This window comes from Heteronotia binoei, chromosome 10 (assembly GCF_032191835.1).
Source record: "Heteronotia binoei isolate CCM8104 ecotype False Entrance Well chromosome 10, APGP_CSIRO_Hbin_v1, whole genome shotgun sequence".
NCBI lineage: Eukaryota > Metazoa > Chordata > Lepidosauria > Squamata > Gekkonidae > Heteronotia > Heteronotia binoei.
Window position 1 is genome coordinate 103,846,584 of NC_083232.1, and position 18,509 is coordinate 103,865,092.

Below are 18,509 nucleotides of genomic sequence, written 5' to 3' on the forward strand. Positions count from 1 at the left end.
GACTTTATTAAACGTGAAACTTAAGTGCTTTGTACATGCTCGGGTGCTGATAGACTCGGGGTGCATGCGGGAACTAATAACCCCGCGGTTTGTGGACATGCTAGGGATGGGGCGCGAGCGCTTACCCCGGCCCCTCGAATTTGAACAGATGGATGGGACTTGAATGAGGGGGGAACCCTGCGTCGAACAGACGCAAGAGATACTCATGGGGGTGGAAGATCACTGGGATCTAGAAGTGTTCGTGATCGCACCCTCCTGCTCATTTGACATTGTGCTGGGGGTCGGGTGGCTGGCGCGGCACCAACCGGACATTCAGTGGGGGGAGCACATGATTGACTTTTTGGATCGGAGGTGCACATCCCACTTATGGCGGGAGTCCTGGGGCCCCCAACCCCCACCAAAGAACGAGAAATTGTGTGACCATAGAGGAAATAAGGACTATCCCAAGGGAATACAGAGACTTGAAGGAAGCCTTCAATGAAACGGAGGCAGACGAATTACCGCCCCACCGGGCCACTGACTGCGCCATAGAGCTCATCCCCGGTCAGCCGCTCCCGAAAGCCAAACTGTACTCGATGGGGTGGGCGGAAAAGGAGGAACTATGGAAGTTCCTTGACAAAAACCTCCGCCGGGGGTTCATCCGCCCGGCAACGGTGCCCCATGCAGCCCCCGTTCTGTTCTGAAAGAAGAAGGACGGAAGTCTTAGACTTTGCACCGATTTTTGCGGGATAAACGGGATTTCGATGTCTAACGCCTACCCCATCCCCCTCATCAAGGACCTCCTGAGCACGGTCTCGGAGGGGTCGATTTTCACCAAGCTGGATTTACGAGACGCTTACTTTAAGGTCAGGATCAAAGAGGGGGACGAATGGAAGACGGCGTTCAACACGCCAATGGGACAGTTCGAGTACCTCGTGATGCCTTTCGGGCTACAAGGAGCATCCGGGGTTTTTACGAACTTTATCGAGGTCCTCCGGAAGTACCTGTACAGGGGGGGTGGTGTACCTGGATGACATCATTATTTATTCAAGGGACATGCCCTCTCATGTGAAATTGGTCCGGGAGGTGCTGACCACCCTACATGAGAATAAACTATACGCCAAGCTGTCCAAATGCGAGTTCCACAAGGAGGAGTTAGACTACCTGGGCTTCTGGATCTCGGGGAAGGGGTTAGCCATGGATCCCGCGAAGATCCAAGCGGTGTTGGAGTGAGAACCCCCGAGGACATGTAGACAGCTCCAATCTTTCCTCGGGTTCGCAAACTTTTATAGAACGTTCATCCAGGGGTTCGCCAAGGTGGCCCTGCCCCTCACCAACCTGTTACAGACGAAGGGGAGAGGGCCCGAGGCGAAAAAACCGGGGGCAAAACTAAACTGGACTAGCCAGTGCCAAGAGGCGTTTGACACTCTAAAGCGCCTCTTCACAAGCAAGCCGGTGCTAGTGCATCCAAACGAGCTCAAGCCCTTCGTGGTCCAATGTGACGCCTCCGACACAGCCGTAGGAGCAATACTCATGCAGAAAGACGAAGGGGGCTGCTTGAGACCCTGTGCCTATATATCCAAAAAAATTTCGAGCGAGCAGAGAAACTGGTTGGTGTGGGACAAGGAAGCCTACGCTGTCACCTTCGCTTTAAAAACGTGGCGATCGTGGCTAGAAGGGGATAGGGTCCCCTTCGAGATTTGGACCGACCACAAGAACCTAGAAGCCCTCACGGGACGCAGGAAGTTGACCGGCAAGCAGATTCAATGGGCGGGGTTCTTTGCAAAATTCGATTTCACCCTCCGCCACATTCCCGGCTCTAAGAACTTTTTAGCAGACGCCCTATCTCGACTCCCGCAGCATGAAAGCGAATGGGAGGAGGTCATAGACTCCCTCATCCCCCCAGAAGCAGTGGCAGGAGCCGTGCAGACACGCTCGCAAGCGGTGGGGCCCCATAAGAACCCCTGGGGGGGAAGCAAACTCATCGAGGCGGAGGCAGAAGGGAAGGACCAGCCCGATGGAGTGGAAAAGGGGAGGGAGGATTCTGGTTCCACGAGGGGAAACTTTACGTCCCGAAATCACTCCGAGTGGAGGTGCTCCAGCACTGCCACACTAACAAACTGGCGGGGCACTTTGGTTACGTGAAAACCCTCCACATGGTGCATAGACAATTTTGGTGGCCACAAATGAAAAAGGATATATCGGAGTTTGTGCAAATATGCCCCACTTGCCTCATGGTCAAGAGAAGGGGGGGGAAGGTGCCCGGATTACTCCAACCCCTCCCCTCGGCCAAACGACCCTGGTCAGTGGTGTCCATGGACTTTATAGTGGAGCTACCCCCCTCTCAAGGGAGAACTGTGATCCTGGTAGTGGTGGACACGTTCTCCAAACAAGCCCACTTCATCTCCTGCAGAAAACTCCCCAACGCCAAGAAGCTGGCTCGCCTGTTTTTCATTCACGTGGCCCAGATCCCCTCATTCCCAGATAAGGTCATTAGCGACCGCGGGCCACAGTTCGTTGCCAACTTTTGGCGGGAGTTCTGTCGGCTGATCGGTATGGAGCAGGGACTGAGCTCCGCCTACCACCCGCAAACAGACGGTCAAAGCGAGAGGGTGAACGGGCTCCTGGAACAGTATTTGAGATGCTATGTGAACTTTCAACAGTCTAACTGGGTAGAACTATTGCCATTTGCGGAATACAGTTACAACAACAGCCTGCACGGGTCCATTAAAGTCTCCCCTTTCCAAGCCGTGCATGGTTATGAAGGGAAGCCCTTCCCAACTCTCCCCGGGGGCAACAGCCCTACGATTTCACCCGAGTGCCAACAGTGGTGGAAATCATTAGAGAGCTCCTGGAAAGTCATCCAGGAGAACCTGGAAGAGGCAAAAAGGGACTACAAAGCCCAATTCGACAAAAAGCACAGCCCGGGGTGGGACTTCAAAGTCGGAGAGACTGTATTTCTGTCAACCAAAAATCTCCCGCTCCCACAGACCTTCCGGAAGCTCGCCTATCGGTTCTTGGGACCGTTTAAAATCAAACGGGTGATCAATAAAGTGACAGTGGAGTTGGACTTGCCGAAACTGTTCAGTAAAATACACCCTGTTTTCCATTGCAGTCTTATCCGTCGAGATCCGGGTGGGTCGAGGTGGCATCCCCGGGGCCCCGAGCCGGAACCTATTCTGGTGCGGGGCCAGAAACACCACGAAGTGAAGGAGATCCTCGACTCTAGAGTGCACCGGGGGGGTTTGCAGTACCTGGTGCGCTGGCGCTATTTTCCGCCCAGCTGCGATGAGTGGGTGAAAGCTTCGGATCTCAATGCCCCTCAACTGCTTAAGCAATTTTACCTACTGCACCCAGACAAACCCCGAGCAAGAGCTTAGGGGGGGCAGTATGTCAGCTTGTGTTCAATTGCATCCTATTGATCCTAACCACATTGCCTATACTGTTTATTTGCTTAGAACTAACCCTAGGGCCCTTTGATAGAATGCTAGGTATGCCAACCAGGGGGAGGGAAGAGCAGGGCACCAGAAGCCATAAACGGCGGGAAGACCAGAGGGAGGCGCCGCCACTTCCCAGCCGCCGCAAGGACATCGGCCGAAAGGGGGAGGGTGGATGGCCCAGGGAAGGAGATAGCCAGCGTGTGAATCAAACACCTTCGAGAGGGAAAGTAACTTTGTTTTGAGAATGATTTAAAGGCCCCTGTCTTTGATGTGCCCCCATAAATGCTAGTGCCTGTTCCATGTATGTTATCACTCTCAAAGACCTTCTGCAGCAGTAACATTGTATATTCAATAAAAGAAACTTATTTCAAAAGAAAGAGTTCTATTATTTTGAAGAGTCAATGAACCCTGCGCTGACAATTTAGTGACAAGGAGTGCAATGTAGACAAGCAGGGGAAGGTTTTGGCTACAGGTAAATGTATAAAAAATGTCTATGTGCTGGAGAGTATGTCAGCTCAGGCTGGCAAGGTAACAAATGTGTGTTCTCATAAGGATTGTGTACATCTCCTGCACAGGAGGCTGGCTCACGTGAGTTTCAATATCATCAGCAAGACCTTGGGGCTCTTGTTTAAAGAGAAGGTAAATCAATGTAATTGTTTCCTTGATTGTCAGGTTTGCAAAAGGGTTAAAAGCAAGGCTTATCCTGTGGCTAAAGAGAGTGATAGAATGTCAGAGCGGCCCCTGGCTCTGATACATGCTGATGTGATTGGTCACTATCCTAACAGCCATTCAGGTTCTAGGTATGCTCTCACCTTGACGAACGACCATTCATGATATGGGTGGGTATTTCCCCTTAAGTACAAGTCCCAGGTGTTCCAAACATTCAAATATCAGGTGTTCCAAATATCAGTTCCTCAGGGCCTGTAAGACAACCCTCTTCTGGTTAGCCTATGCCTGACTGGATAAATGTAGCTTACTAGATTTTTGTGATTTATACAGTATAGTTTTAATGTTGAAATTTTAAGGTTTTTAGGTCTTTAAATGCTTATTTATTAATTGTAATAACTTTGCTCCTGTTTTATTGTTTTATCGTTTGCTGTGAGCCACCCTGAGCCACTCTGTGGGAAGGGCGGGGTATAAGTTACGGAATAAATAAATGAATAAACAATGGGCCAAATGTACTCAAAAGCAGTTAGGGGTACAGATTCTCACTGTCCAAACCAATCAAGGGGGCGAGTTCATGTCTAATGCTTTTGAAGGCTGGTACAGGAGTAATGGGGTGGAACACAGGGGGGAGAATACATGTGCGCCAGAGGAGAACGGGGTTGCTGAGAGACGCAATGGGGTACTCCAGACCATGGTACGTGCTATGCTAGAGGATGCTGGGTTGCCAATGTCCTACTGCGTGGAAGGGATCTGTGTTGCCTCCTTCCTAGTCAATAGGATTTGGACCAAATCTATTGACAACATAACCTATCGTGTGCTCTTTAAGAGAGATCCTAGCTTTGGGTTCCTAAGGGTATTTGGGACCAAGGCCTGTGTCAATGTGCCACTAAAACAGAGGGAAAAAGGTGCTGCCAGGTCTAGACAGTTGGTGTTCCTGGGTTACCAAACAAACATGAAGGCCTACCAGTTTGCTGACCAGGGTAAGAAACTGACATACAGCAGATCAGCCAGCTTCAGTGAGCATGCCAACTGGCCAAAACTTCATGGCACTGAATCTGATCCTCAGGTGGTGCTGCCTTTTGAAAATGGTGGTCAAGAGTCTGGTTCACCAGAACCTCAAATGGTTAAACAGGAGGCTAGTACACCTAAAGATCATAGCTCAGTCAGCACACACAGTCCCGAATAAGGTGTAAGGGTGTCTGCAAGGCTGAACAAGGGGGTGCCTCCAGTGAGACTTGGGTTTGAGCCAGAGGTGCACCATGTCCATGCAATTGAGCCAGAAAACTATGCTCAGGTAATGGCTCTGGATGGTACAGAAAAGGAGGCTTGGTTAAAAGCTATGAATCAAGAGTACCAGTCTTTGGTCAAAAAAGAGGTTTTCTCCAAAACTAGAGTACCTGAAGGAAAAAATGTGGTGTCTTGCAGGTGGTTATACAAGATCAAACATTTGCCTGATGGAACTCTGCAGAGAAAAGCCAGGCTGGTGGCCAGAGGTTTCTCACAGGTACCTGGGACAGACTATGACCAAATATTTGCTCCAACAATGAGAGCTGAGACTATCGGGGTGGCTTTGTGTAAGGCTGGTATGGAAAATAGAAGGGTTCACCATTATGATTTTCAGACAGCATATCTCAATGCAAAATTGTCTAAAGAGCTGTATATGTGTGAGGTGCCAGGCTATGAAAGCAACAAAGAAAGTGTTGTTTTAAGACTAAATAAATTGCTTTACGGTTTGAAACAGTCAGGGTGCTGTTGGTATGAATGTTTAAGCAAAGCTTTGCTGGATAAAGGGTTCAGGCAAGGAATTGCAGCCCCCTGCATGTTTGCTAAACAGGTGGGTGAGTCTGAAATCCAGGTGGTGGTGGTGTTTGTCGATGACATGCTAGTCATGTTCCATTCTGACTCACAACCAGAGTGGTTTCATGCTACTGTGCAAGAATTATTTGCTGTACAACACCTAGGGCCCATCAGACACTATTTGGGTATTGACATCACCAGAAATGCAGAGGGTCAGTATGAACTGTGTCAAAAGAGAAAAATAGTCAAACTGTTGGAAAAGTTTGGGATGACAAATGCAAACTGTGTCTCAACACGTATGGTCTCTGGCTACATCAAAGAGCCAGAAGATGCGCTTTTTAAGGAGGTGTCCTTGTCTCAATCCTTGGTGGGCTCCCTGCTGTACTTAGCATGCTGGACAAGGCCAGATATTTGCTTTGCTGTGCACATGCTTTGTCAGAAAACTGCAAAGCCTTACCAGAAGGATTGGATTGCAGCAAAGAGAATATTAAGGTATCTGAAGGGCACAAGCTGGTACTAAAGGTTGATAATGAGCCACAAATAAAGATCTTTTGTGATGCAAGCTGGGGTGGTAGACCAGATGGCAGGTCAACAACTGGTTTTGTGGTGTACATTACAAATGCCTTGGTCATGTGGAAAGCTGTAAAACAGTCACTGGTGGCAGTGAGCACTTGCGAGGCTGAATTCAGTGCTCCAAGCCAGTGTATTGTAGATGTGGAATGGTTGTGCCAACTGATTAAAGACATGGGCATTGAATGCAAATTACCTGTGCCAATCTTCTGTGATAATCAAGCTGCCCAGCAGCTAGCTGACAGTGTTGGTGGTAGAGCCAGGAGTAAACATCTACTTATTAGGTACCAAAATGTTAAACAATCTATATGTAGTGGATTAATACAGTTGTTCAGATGTACCACTGCAGATAACATTGCAGATATGTTTACAAAGTGTCTTTACACTGAGAGGTTTGAATCTCTGAGAGAAAAACTTAGCATCAATCCTTAACAGACTAGGAGGTGTGTCAGTATTTGAGTCTATAATGTATGATGCAATGCTTAGATTGTGAACATCTGAGAGTGACAGCCAATGACAGATAAGATCATGTGAGCTGAGTCAGGCGTGCAGGTTTCCCCCCCCCCCCCCTCTGTACAAGGACATGTGGGAGTGGGTAAATGACTCAGCACTATGTTACTATTGGCTGGCTGTAGTATAAATGCACATGGGTGACAGTGTTCTCCCCTTGGGATTTATCTGATGATTGGCGAAGCACTTTGGCACTCTGTGCAAGCTCTTGTATATATTCACCTTGTAAATACTTGTACAATACACACTACTTTATTTAAAGTCTTTGTGTGTGTTTCCTTGCTGAGTCTACCTGAACAGTCAGTTGCGAGCATAACTCAGCCACAGACCGAGAGAAATCTATATGGAAATACCTGAAGGTTTTCAAGTCCCTGGCAAAGAGAACTATGTTTTCAAACTCAACAAAGGACTGTATGGTTTGAAACAGGCCACAAAAGGTTGGTATGACAAAATAACTGGACTACTACAGCAACAAGGATTTGAGCAAGGGAAAGCTGAACCCTGCATGTACACTAGACTCAAAGATGGAGAATATCAATACATTCTGGTTTACATTGACGATTTGGTTGTGAGCTGCAAGAACAAAGAGGACATTAAAGACATTGTTGGAAAGCTGAACAAAGAGGATGAAGTCAAAAAACTTGGAATCTAGGAATACAGATTGAGAGACTCGAGGATGGAACCTTTCAACTGTGCCAAAGAAAAAAGATTATGGACTTTATAGAATCTCTTGGCATGAGAGACTGTAAAGAATCTAAGATACCTCTTGAACCTGCATACCTGAGAGCTCAGGGCAGTCAACCACTTAAAGACACTGGAGAGTACAGAGAAGCTATAGGAAAGCTACTGTACCTGAGTAAAACTACCAGACCTGATATAACAGCTGCTATCGGAATACTGAGCAGAAAAGTAAGTTCGCCTAATCACCATGATTGGAATGCAGTAAATAAACTTGCCAGATACTTAAAAGGCATTGTGGACTTAAGACTGATCATTGAACCTTCTGAGAATCCCAGACTAGTTGGATACATGGATGCCAACTATGCAGAAGAATCGTGCAATTACAGATCAACCAGCAGATACTTGTTCTTCTATGGAAATGGACTTGTAGAATGGACTAGCAGAAAACAGCCTATAATCACACAATCTACAGCAGAAACTGAGTGTGTGTCAGCAGCCAGTGCCTGCAGTGAATTTGAATGGATTTTTCATCTGCTGAAAGACTTCAAGATAAAAGAACCTGTACCTATTGTAATGTCTGAAGATAATCAAGCTTGTATTGCTATATGCAAAGGGGAAAGTAGAACAGCCAGAAGTAGATCTATTGGTATTAAATGTGCTAGTGAAAGATCTACACCAGAAGGGGCTGATTAAAACAGAATATTGTTGTACAGAAGCTATGGTAGTTAATATACTTACAAAGCCATTCCTTGTGCTAGATTTGAACGTTTACGTGAAATGATGAATGGTTGGGTGGCTCAGGCTGAGTGGATTGAAGCTGAATCCGGTGAAGACAGAGGTCCTTTGCTTGGGTCGTCGTGGCCCGGGAAGGGAAATCCCCCTGCCAGTTTTTGATGGGGCACCACTAACAGTGGCGCACAAAGTCAAGAATTTTAGGGTACTATTGGAGCCTTCCCTAAGAATGGAGGCTCAAATAGCAGCCATTGCCGAGTCTGCATTTTTTCATCTTAGGCGAGTGAGGCAGTTGGCCCCTTTCCTGGAGCACGACGATCTAGCAATGGTGATTCATGCCACGGTCACCTCGAGGTTGGACTACTGTAATGCCCTCTACATGGGGCTGCCCCTGTGCCAAACCCGGAAGTTGCAGTTAGTGCAGAATGCCACTGCCCGGCTGTTAATAGGGCTCCCAAGACAGGAGCACATTCGGCCGGAGCTTCGGGATCTGCACTGGCTGCCAATAATAAACCGAGTTCAGTACAAGAAGAAGAAGAAGAAGAAGAAGAAGATATTGGATTTATATCCCGCCCTCCACTCCGAAGAGTCTCAGAGCGGCTCACAATCTCCTTTACCTTCCTCCCCCACAACAGACACCCTGTGAGGTGGGTGGGGCTGGAGAGGGCTCTCACAGCAGCTGCCCTTTCAAGGACAACCTCTGCCAGAGCTATGGCTGACCCAAGGCCATTCCAGCAGCTGCAAGTGGAGGAGTGGGGAATCAAACCTGGTTCTCCCAGATAAGAGTCCGCACACTTAACCACTACACCAAACTGGCTGGTTATTACCTTTAAAGCCCTATATGGCCTAGGACCTGCCTACCTTAGGGACCGTCTCTCCCCACATGTTCCCCAGAGAGTGCTGAGATTGCTGAGAGTGTTCCCCAGAGTGTGCTGAGATCGGGTTCTCAAAACCTGCTTGTAATTCCCGGGCCAAAGGAGGCCCATCTGAAATCCACCAGGGACAGGGCCTTTTCGGTAATGGCGCTTTGCTGGTGGAACCAGCTGCCGGAAGAGGTGAGGGCCCTGCGGGACCTTGGGCAGTTCCGCAGGGCCTGCAAGACAGCTCTCTTCCGGCTAGCCTATAACTAACTGACATTGGAAGGTTGTAGTGTATCATTTGGCAGATTGCTTGTTCTATATGTTTTATTATTTTACTGTTTTAAATTGTCTAAATTGATGTATTTTTAAAGCCACTGATGTATTTTAAAGCCAAACTTTATGTTAGATTTTATATGTTGTGAGCCGCCCTGAGCCGCTTCGGCGGGAAGGGCGGGATATAAATTGAAATAAACTGAAACTGAACTGAAACTGAATCTAGTTGATGTGAATGTTACAGTGAATAATGAGTAATGACTAGTGAATGTATAATGACTTGTACATTAGGCATGGAGAAGGGGTGTTGGAAATATGTATCTGTTCTGCAAGTCCTTTGCAATATTCTAAAGTTCCAGTCATTATAGGGTTAACACTGTGCCTGATTCCCTATTGTCTGCATGACCTGGGAAGAAGATACCGACTGCTGTCAATCAAGGTCTAGAAGCGAGAAAACCTGTTTTGTTTGTTTGGTCAGTTAGTCAGGTGACTTCCTTTGTTCAGGCAGAGAGGTCAAGAAGGAGGAGGAAGTGGTCTCCATTGAGCACATGATCTTCTAGTGTAAGCATATAGTTCTTTAATGTTTGTTGTTTTATCTCCCAGTACCCTTTCCCTGTAGAAATAAATATTTTTGCTTTTTCACGTTAAATGCCTCTCAATGATTATTTGATCCAGTGATCCATCGCACTGTTTGAGATAAAGAAATAGAATTTCAAACAGAATTCCCTAACAGAGGGGTCTAGCATCCCTACTCTGAAGAGGCTGCTCTGGCTGCAGAGGACGCTAGGTGCCCCAGTTGCTGCCAGCCTCTTCCTCTGGGCTGTTCCCAGGTGCCGTCTGCTGCCTGAGCCCTGCCTGGAATTACAGTTAATCTCCAGACAACACACACCAGTTCCCCTGGAGAAAGTGACTGCCCTGGAGGGCAGATACTATAGCACTGTACCCTGCTGAGGTCCCCCCTCTCCTGGCTCCGCCCCAAAAATCTCCAGGTATTTCCCAAGACAGAGCTGGCTACCCTAACCCCCAGGCAGACATGTCACAAGAAGTGGGAAAGGCCATGTCTGTTGTACAGAGAAGAGAAGAAGACCCTGAAGGGGGCAGCAAGAGGATCGTGAGAACAGCACCTTCTCTCTCCTGTTCAGGGTCATTCCTTGTCTGTCTCCAGATGGCTACTCTCAGGGCAGTTATCCCCTTCTTCTTGGAAATTCCACACTTCAGTCTTACCCTCTCTCTCAACTAGAGATGTAGACTGGAACTGATCTCTGTTTCTCCTCTTTCCTATCAAGTATGTTAGTTCCTAAATAAATATTTGTCTGCTCTTTAATCAGGTTGGGCACTGTTGCTGAGTTAATTACTCTGCCAGATACAGAAGCTTGGAGATGACTTGTCAGTACAAATTTAATCTATCTATTTAAAATACTTATACCCCACCTTTTCACAGTACTCAAGGCAACTTAAAAAATACGGACACTGAAAACATAGTTAAAACAGATACTATTGTAAGCTAATTGCTTACAGATCGCATCACAAATGTGTGCAATATTTGACTACAACACAACACCAAGCGATGACTTGAGCATGTGCAGCAGCCTTCACAGACTCGCGGAGAGCACTTGACACAGAAATCATCAAGCATGACCAAACCATATGCAGGTGTGAACCAGCTTGTTTCAAAGGGGTGTCACAAATAGTGTCCCTGGAACTAGGACCAAGTTCTTACCTAGGACATCGCTGTAGTACTGGTTCCAATCTCTGAAGATAAGTTGATGGGCAACCAAGTCATGGGCGCTATAAAAGAACAGGTTTTTCATCCTCTCTGTGAAGGACATCCTGTCTGTCAGTCCAGAGGTGCTTGCTGGCACATATGACGGAGGGGCTGGAAGGGCCCCACAGAGACGCTCTGCGGTGTTTCCTCCAGAAAACCGGAAGGAATACACAAATGGGATCTGAAGCTTCTCAGCCACCAGCTCCCCACAAGGCATGAGGGGGTCTGCAATGAGGAGATCAAAGCCAGCCAACTTCAGCTGCTTCATTCGTTTTTCATTCAAAACAACCACGTCACAGAGAATTTTGATCCTGGAGAACAGGTCCACAATTAAGTGATAAAACTTGGAGGAAAACTCCCATGTAGAAATTTCAGGCTGCTCATACATTGACAGGTTAAAGAACTTGCTCAGCAAAACATCCATCTCTGCTTTTGGGAATGGAACCGTGACCTCTTCCAGGTGGAAAGAGGGCAGCTGGTTGGAGACACTTATCTGGAAGAATGAGGGCCACAGCACAGTTACCTGGTGGCCCCTGGCTGTGAGCTCTTCAATGATCACTTTCAGATTGATCCAGTGGCTGTTGTCTGCTGGCCAGACGAGCACATTCCCAGCAGAGGCGGTGCCCAAGCAGGCCATCAGAACCAAGGCGGGTAGCAGGCCCCATTTCACAGGCCACATGCTCCAGCTTTTCTCAGCTCAGTTCAGGACACTGAACCATGACAGGCCCAGCTCTGTGCAGGGCATGCCTTCATTACACAACTTCATGCAGGCAACGCCTTCATTACACAACTTTCCACATGATAAAGCTTTGGCACTCTGTGAACAGAGTCCAGGCAGGAAACAAATAAGCCTTTTCTATGGCAAAATCCTGACATGAATGACTCAGACAGCATGGTTCTGGCCAGATGGAAAGATGTGTGAGTATTACTCCACCTGCTGGAAGTCCCTAAGTTTCCTCTGTCAAAACTACAATGTTATATGCCATTCTGGGTGACTCCACAGAGCCACATCACAGAAAAAGACACAAATGGTGCCTGATCATCAGTGCTGCTTTCAGGAAAGTCAAACGGCACTATGCAGGTTATGGTTCCTAAAGCCCAGAAGCACTTGAAAGAAATGACAGGCATGAGGAGAATCTTCTATTGTGTGTAACTGCTAGTTCTATGTATTTACAGTGGGATTCTAACCTTACCTTGTTTATTTTTCCCGTTTCCTCTAACATTGAGAATTTACACTTGAAAGATTCATGGTGGAATTCTCACCAGGCCCCTCGGCCTTGGCTCTTTCCCACCCCCCTTCACTTCACTAACCTTCCCCATTAGAGGAATTTCCAGTATTGTTTTCTTTTACATATTTGGAGCCATGAGGTGTGACACATGAAAGCTCACACTGAAATAAATGTTAAGTTTTTAAGGTGCTCTCAGAGTCCTGCCATGATTGGTATTGCATTCTGTACTCTAGGGCTTTCCTATGTTTTAAACATAGGATTTGTATTCTCTACTCTGCATTTGTAAATGCTCTGATCAGGTATCCTGGCAAATGTTTACTGTCTAGAATTAGAATGCTTTGTAGTTTAGGAAGTAATAAACTTACCTGGTTGTCATGGGTAACAGGCATGGAATTCGAAGGAAAGTGTAAATCTCACACCAAGTCTCAACATGCAGCAGGAAGCTACTTTGAGAAGAAGAGATGTTAACCAGTGGGTCTGCCAATGGGTTGATTTAATATGTTTAGGTTACTCTGTGGGAAAGGGAGGGGCAAGACCAAATGCCCATGTCTTTTAGGTGTTTTAGTGACTGTTTGAATCAGTAGTGTTATTCCTGGCAAAACCCCTCATGTAGAAAACAGCTACTTCAATAAACTCTCTATTGTGCCCTGGCAAACCTGGGATGGTGAGTGGGGTAGCGGCCTGTGTGCGCTTGCCTTCAAGGCAGCTGGGCAGGGCGTGCTCTCCTCTTGCAAGGGAAGGCAGGCTCCAAGGAGTGCACACTCCAACGTCCCGCCTGGCCGCTGTCACCTTTAAGGTGAGAGTGGTGGGGTGCGCTGTCCTCTGAGCCGTCTTTCCCTGGAAGGGAAGGGGGAGGCCAACGTGCTGCCTGGCCGCTCTCCCCTTCCTGGGTCTGAGTGGACCCAGGAAGGTGAGAGCAGTGGGGAGGGGGTGGCCAGTGGCACCCCTGTTGTCCAGGTGGACCCCTAGGTGGCTGCCTACCTGGCCTACCCCTATGCACATTTTATGCAGATGTCCAAATGGCTGCAAAAGCCATCATCCTGCACCCCACCTTTTCCTTTTACCTCAGACAAGTCACAACTTGCAATGGCCTATTTTGCATTTGAATAGAATTAACTTTGAAATAAATGCAGAGGCAACAGATTTAGCCTTAGTAAGATTTCCTTGCAAATGCAAATTCATTTAATTGAACCTTGCAAATAGTTGATAAATAAGCATCATTCCCAACCTCTTTGAGTTCATTGCTGTGAAAGAGTCTGAACCTTCAAAAAACTCCATTGACAGTGTCAAAAAGGTTGTAAAGTCATCCCACATAGTTGCCTGAGTCTCTAGTGTCAAGTACTGTAAGTTCTTCATCAATCAACGCACCTGAGTTCCATCAAGGGCTTTTATTGATAGAGAAAACATGACAGTCAAGCTGGTCCTTGGAAAACTGGCTTTTGCAGGCAAAGCCCACCTACATATACCTAGGATCCATCCGTTACATAGTTCAAATGCAAAAGTGCCAAAACCCACCAATCCCAATCCTTCCCTCCTTAGCCAATTCCATTCTCCAGGTTCTCAAAGCAAGCTGGAAATGTCTCTATGAACCAGATAAGCTGACCTCAGCCACCACACTGTGTCTAGTCACAGAGCAGAGAGATACATGTTGTGTTATTCACACAATACTGAGGTGTGTAAGAACAAGAGATAGCATGCAAGCTGGATCCTTCCAGGTTACTACAGGTCAAAACAATCTAAAAGCATAAACCATGGCAAGAGGCATTCTTGACATCTAGATACCAACATTCCTCACAAAGATGGACTACAAGCCATCAGGAGGACTATTCCTGACAATACAATAGCTGTCCTGCCATTTTATCCTCATCTAGAATTTTTTCTCCAAATTTGGTAGTGATGATCAATGGCACAGCTATGGGACCTGCATGGCATTACAATATGCCAACCTGTTCGCAGCTGGTTTGAAGCAGGACTTCCTCAGCTCCTACCCTCTAAAAGCTCTCTTGTACTTGGCGTTTATTGAGACCCTTTATAATCTGGACACATTGGAAAGTTCACTAGGCAACTTTCAGCCTACCATCCACCCAACTGTGAATCAATCTACACAAGAATGGTGTGGAATTGTTTTCTATGGCCCCAGAAGGTAGGACCAGAACCAATAGGTTCAAATTAAATCAAAAGAGTTTCCGGCTCAACATTAGGAAGAACTTCCTGACTGTTAGAGTGATTCCTCAGTGGAACAGGCTTCCTCGGGAGGTGGTGGGCTCTCCTTCCTTGGAGGATTTAAACAGCTAGATGGCCATCTGACAGCGATGAAGATCCTGTATAGGTATTTGTGGGTTTCCTGCATTGTGTCAAGATCGACTGATTCTGACTAAAGACTGGGGGATCTTGGCCTGTTGTATCAGACTTGGTTAAAATCATAATGGATCCACTGCTGCTAATGTTTTACCCTTAGTTACTTCCCTTCCCCCCTTTTCTTATTTTGATTTGCAACTGGTGTGAAGGAAATAGTCGGCGCCTTCTCAGGGCCTAAGGTGGGAGGAAGCCTTGCATGATAATACAAGGACAAATGGCTAGATATCGCCTGAAAAAGTATCTTGTAGTTATGTGTGAATGTTCCCTCCTGGAACCCACCCTCCGTAGGAATGTTTTTGAAGTGTATCTTAAAACCCATGTATCAGTCTATTGGTTTCATTCTTAGCAAGCTAGAGGCCTGCGCCAGAGTACCGGTTATCAATAAATGTAGTCTTAGTATCAACTTTGACTCATTCTTGAATCCGTCAACTTGACATTTTGCTAAGAATCCTTTTGAAGCTTAACCACCCTGGCCACTTTGTAGCCTAATGGCTGAAAAGATATCAGAAGGCTTCCCGATGCTGAAGAAGGGCCATCTATTCCGCGGCACGTCCTGGACGCCCGAAGAGTAGCGGCCTCTCCTCCGCAGATTCAGCAACTCCTCGTCACCCCTCGGCAATGGCAACCCCGGACCTCCACCAGCACAATGGATGAGGCCCTGGCTAGGCGAGAAGCCATCCTGACCCAGCACATGCAAAGGATGCGGATGGCGAACACAGAGGGGCCCAATCTGGGGCCTATGGAGCCGGAGGAGATCGACACCATCATGGTCCTCCCGGTGCACGAGGGGTGTCCAGAGCTGGGCAAGGGAGAGCCAGAGGCTGCGGCTCCAAAGGACGAGGAGGACGAGATGGCTAGGGAATTTTGAGCGATGGTTCGCAAAGAAGTAGAGAGCGTGGTCAAGGGCCTGAAGAATGAGATGCAGACCATGACCAACCGCATGGCAGGGGAGATTACCCAAGAAATCTCTCGCTCTCTGGGGTTGCCGGGGCCCAGGAGGGTCCCTCAACGCCCACCCCCCCCATGATCCAGCAGCAGCCAGCACCAGCGGGTTTAGCTCCAGCTGCACTGGCAGTGGCACCGGCCGCGCCCGCAGCACCCCGGCCAGCGGTTCCCCCTCCAGCCCCTCGAGATGGAGGGCGAGGAAGGGAGCTCGACGCTACCGTTGACGGGGACCCGGATGAAGTGGAGTACTTTATGATCCAAGCGAACAGCTACATGCATTACTAGGGGAATACGTTCCCTGATGAGTTCAGTCAAGTGGACTACCTGGGGTCGAAACTGAAGGGGGCGGCTAAAAGATGGTACGTGAGCCTATATGAAGCTATGAGCCCGGAACTGGACTATGTAGCAACGTTCCTTCAGGCTCTGTTGGCCCAATACGAAGACCCCCTCCAGGAGTCCCGGGTGCTGGCAGCCCTACGAGACATGCAGAAGGGCCAGAAGTTGATCTGGAAATATGCAGCAGACTTCAGGGCTAACGCGGCCAAGGTTCGGGAATGGAGTGAGCTGATGAAAAATCGAGCACTTCAACCAGGGTCTGAATGCAGGCATATTAGATCGGGCCCTCACCCAAGCCCAACCTACCACGTTGGTAGGTTGGATCCAGCTAGCGGGCGAGGTGGAGACCAATATGAAGTGCGTCGCCATGCAACGCCAGCAGCAGAGCGGGAAAGGGGGATGAGACCTGAAAACAACCCCGAAAACGGAGACGAAGAAGCCGACAGGGGGGTCCCGTGGGGGGAAACCAGCCAGACCCCGCAAGTGCTTTTGGTGCGGGGACCTGGGGCACCTAGCGAGCAGTTGCCCAAATCCCCCGTGGGCACCACTGAGCGCCCCGAAGCAGAGCACCCCCATCCCGAAGAAGACACCAGGCCGCCCTAAGGAAGCGGCAAAAGGCAACATAGCGGCCATCGAAGAGGCAGAAGAAGACACGTTCCTGGCGGACAAGCTGAGCAAGCTGGTGTGGATGGAGGAGCCATCGGGAAACGAGAATGACCTGCTCTGAGAGGTGCCCACCAGCAGGTCGCAGAAGAGCTGGCACCAGTGAGGGTGAGAGTGACTGGATCCCTATACTTTGTACCAGTGAGACTGTTGAACCCCAAGCTCAAAAGGTTCATGCAAGTGAGGGCCTTAATTGACTCTGGGTGCAATCGAGAGTTAATTACACCCAAAATAGTGGAGGCCTTGGGCCTGACTACCACCGCCCACCCCTGCCCTATACAATTCAAACAAATGGACAAGTCAGTAATGCAGGGGGAACCCTGTGCCTTAGAAACCCAATTTTTGCCTGTGGGAATCAGGAGCATTGGGAGCAAGAGTCTTTCGTGATCACCCCCTCTTGCTCCTACCCAGTAGTGTTGGGGGTGGGGTGGTTGGCCAGGCATGAACCGGACATTCGATGGGGAAGGCAGACCATAAAATTTATAGACCCTTTGTGCAAGGACCACCTATGGAACCTAGAGTGGGGACCTCGCCCCCCACCCTCTACCGAGAGGGTGTGTTTGACAGTGGAAGAAGTCCTGGAGATTCCCTGGGCATATCAGGATTTGATGGGGGTGTTTAGCGAGCAGGGCGCCAATGAGCTGCCACCCCACAGGGACATTGATTGTGCCATTGAGTTAATACCGGGGCAATCACTCCCGAAAAACAAACTGTACCCGATGGGATGGGCGGAAAAAGCGGAGCTGCGCAGATTTCTGGACAAGAACCTAAAGTGGGGGTTCATTAGACTGGCCACGGTCCCCCACGCCGCCCGGATCTTGTTCCGGAAAAAGAAGGACGGCTCGCTTAGACTTTGCACAGATTTTTGCGGGATAAACGCGATCTCGACTTCAAACGCCTACCCCATCCCCCTCATTAAAGACTTGTTAAGTACTGTGTCAGAGGGGAAAATTTTTACTAAGCTGGACTTGAGAGATGCGTACTTCAGAGTGCACATTAAGGAGGGGGATGAGTGGAAAACAGCGTTCAACACACCACTGGGACAGTTCGAATACCTGGTGATGTCATTCGGACTACAAGGGGCCCCCGGGGTGTTCATGAGTTTCATAAACAATGTGTTAAGAAAGTTTTTATTTAAAGGGGTGGTGGTCTATCTGGATGACATCTTTATTTACTCACAAGATGAAAATCCCATGTGAAATTGGTGCGGGAGGTGTTAAGTACCCTGTTAAGTAACAAGCTGTATGCTAAACTGTCAAAATGTGAATTCCATAAAACGGAGTTGGATTACTTGGGTTTCCGAGTATCCACCAGGGGGTTGGCAATGGACCCTGCAAAAGTGCAAGCCGTATTAGATTGGGCTCCCCCGAGGACACGTAGACAACTCCAATCGTTCCTCGGGTTCGCAAATTTTTACAGGACGTTCATACTGGAGTTCACCCAAATCATACTCCCCCTAACTGAGTTGTTAAAAACCAAGGGGAAAGGCCAGGATGCCAAACAGCCGGGAGCACGTTTGAATTGGACATCCAACTGCCAGTCAGCATTTGATAAATTGAAGAGCCGGTCCTGAGTCACCCCAACGAGCTCAAACCCTTCGTTGTGCAATGCGACACCTCCGATGTAGCCGTTGGAGCCATCCTCATGCAGAAAGATGAGGAAGGGAAATTGAGGCCTTCTGCTTATATTTCGAAAAAATTCTTGG

At 48.3% G+C, this 18,509-nt stretch overlaps 1 protein-coding gene across 1 annotated transcript in view; it reads right to left on the minus strand.

Annotated features, from left to right (window-relative positions):
- LOC132578032 (UDP-glucuronosyltransferase 2A2-like) overlaps positions 1-11,989 on the minus strand; it is a 36,429-nt gene extending 24,440 nt beyond the window's left edge. Inside the window, exon 1 of the mRNA XM_060247851.1 lies at positions 11,229-11,989. Within this exon, the coding sequence (XP_060103834.1) occupies positions 11,229-11,952 (724 nt within the window). The 5' untranslated portion in view covers positions 11,953-11,989. The remainder of the gene's footprint in view (positions 1-11,228) is intronic.
- Positions 11,990-18,509: the final 6,520 nt, after the last annotated feature.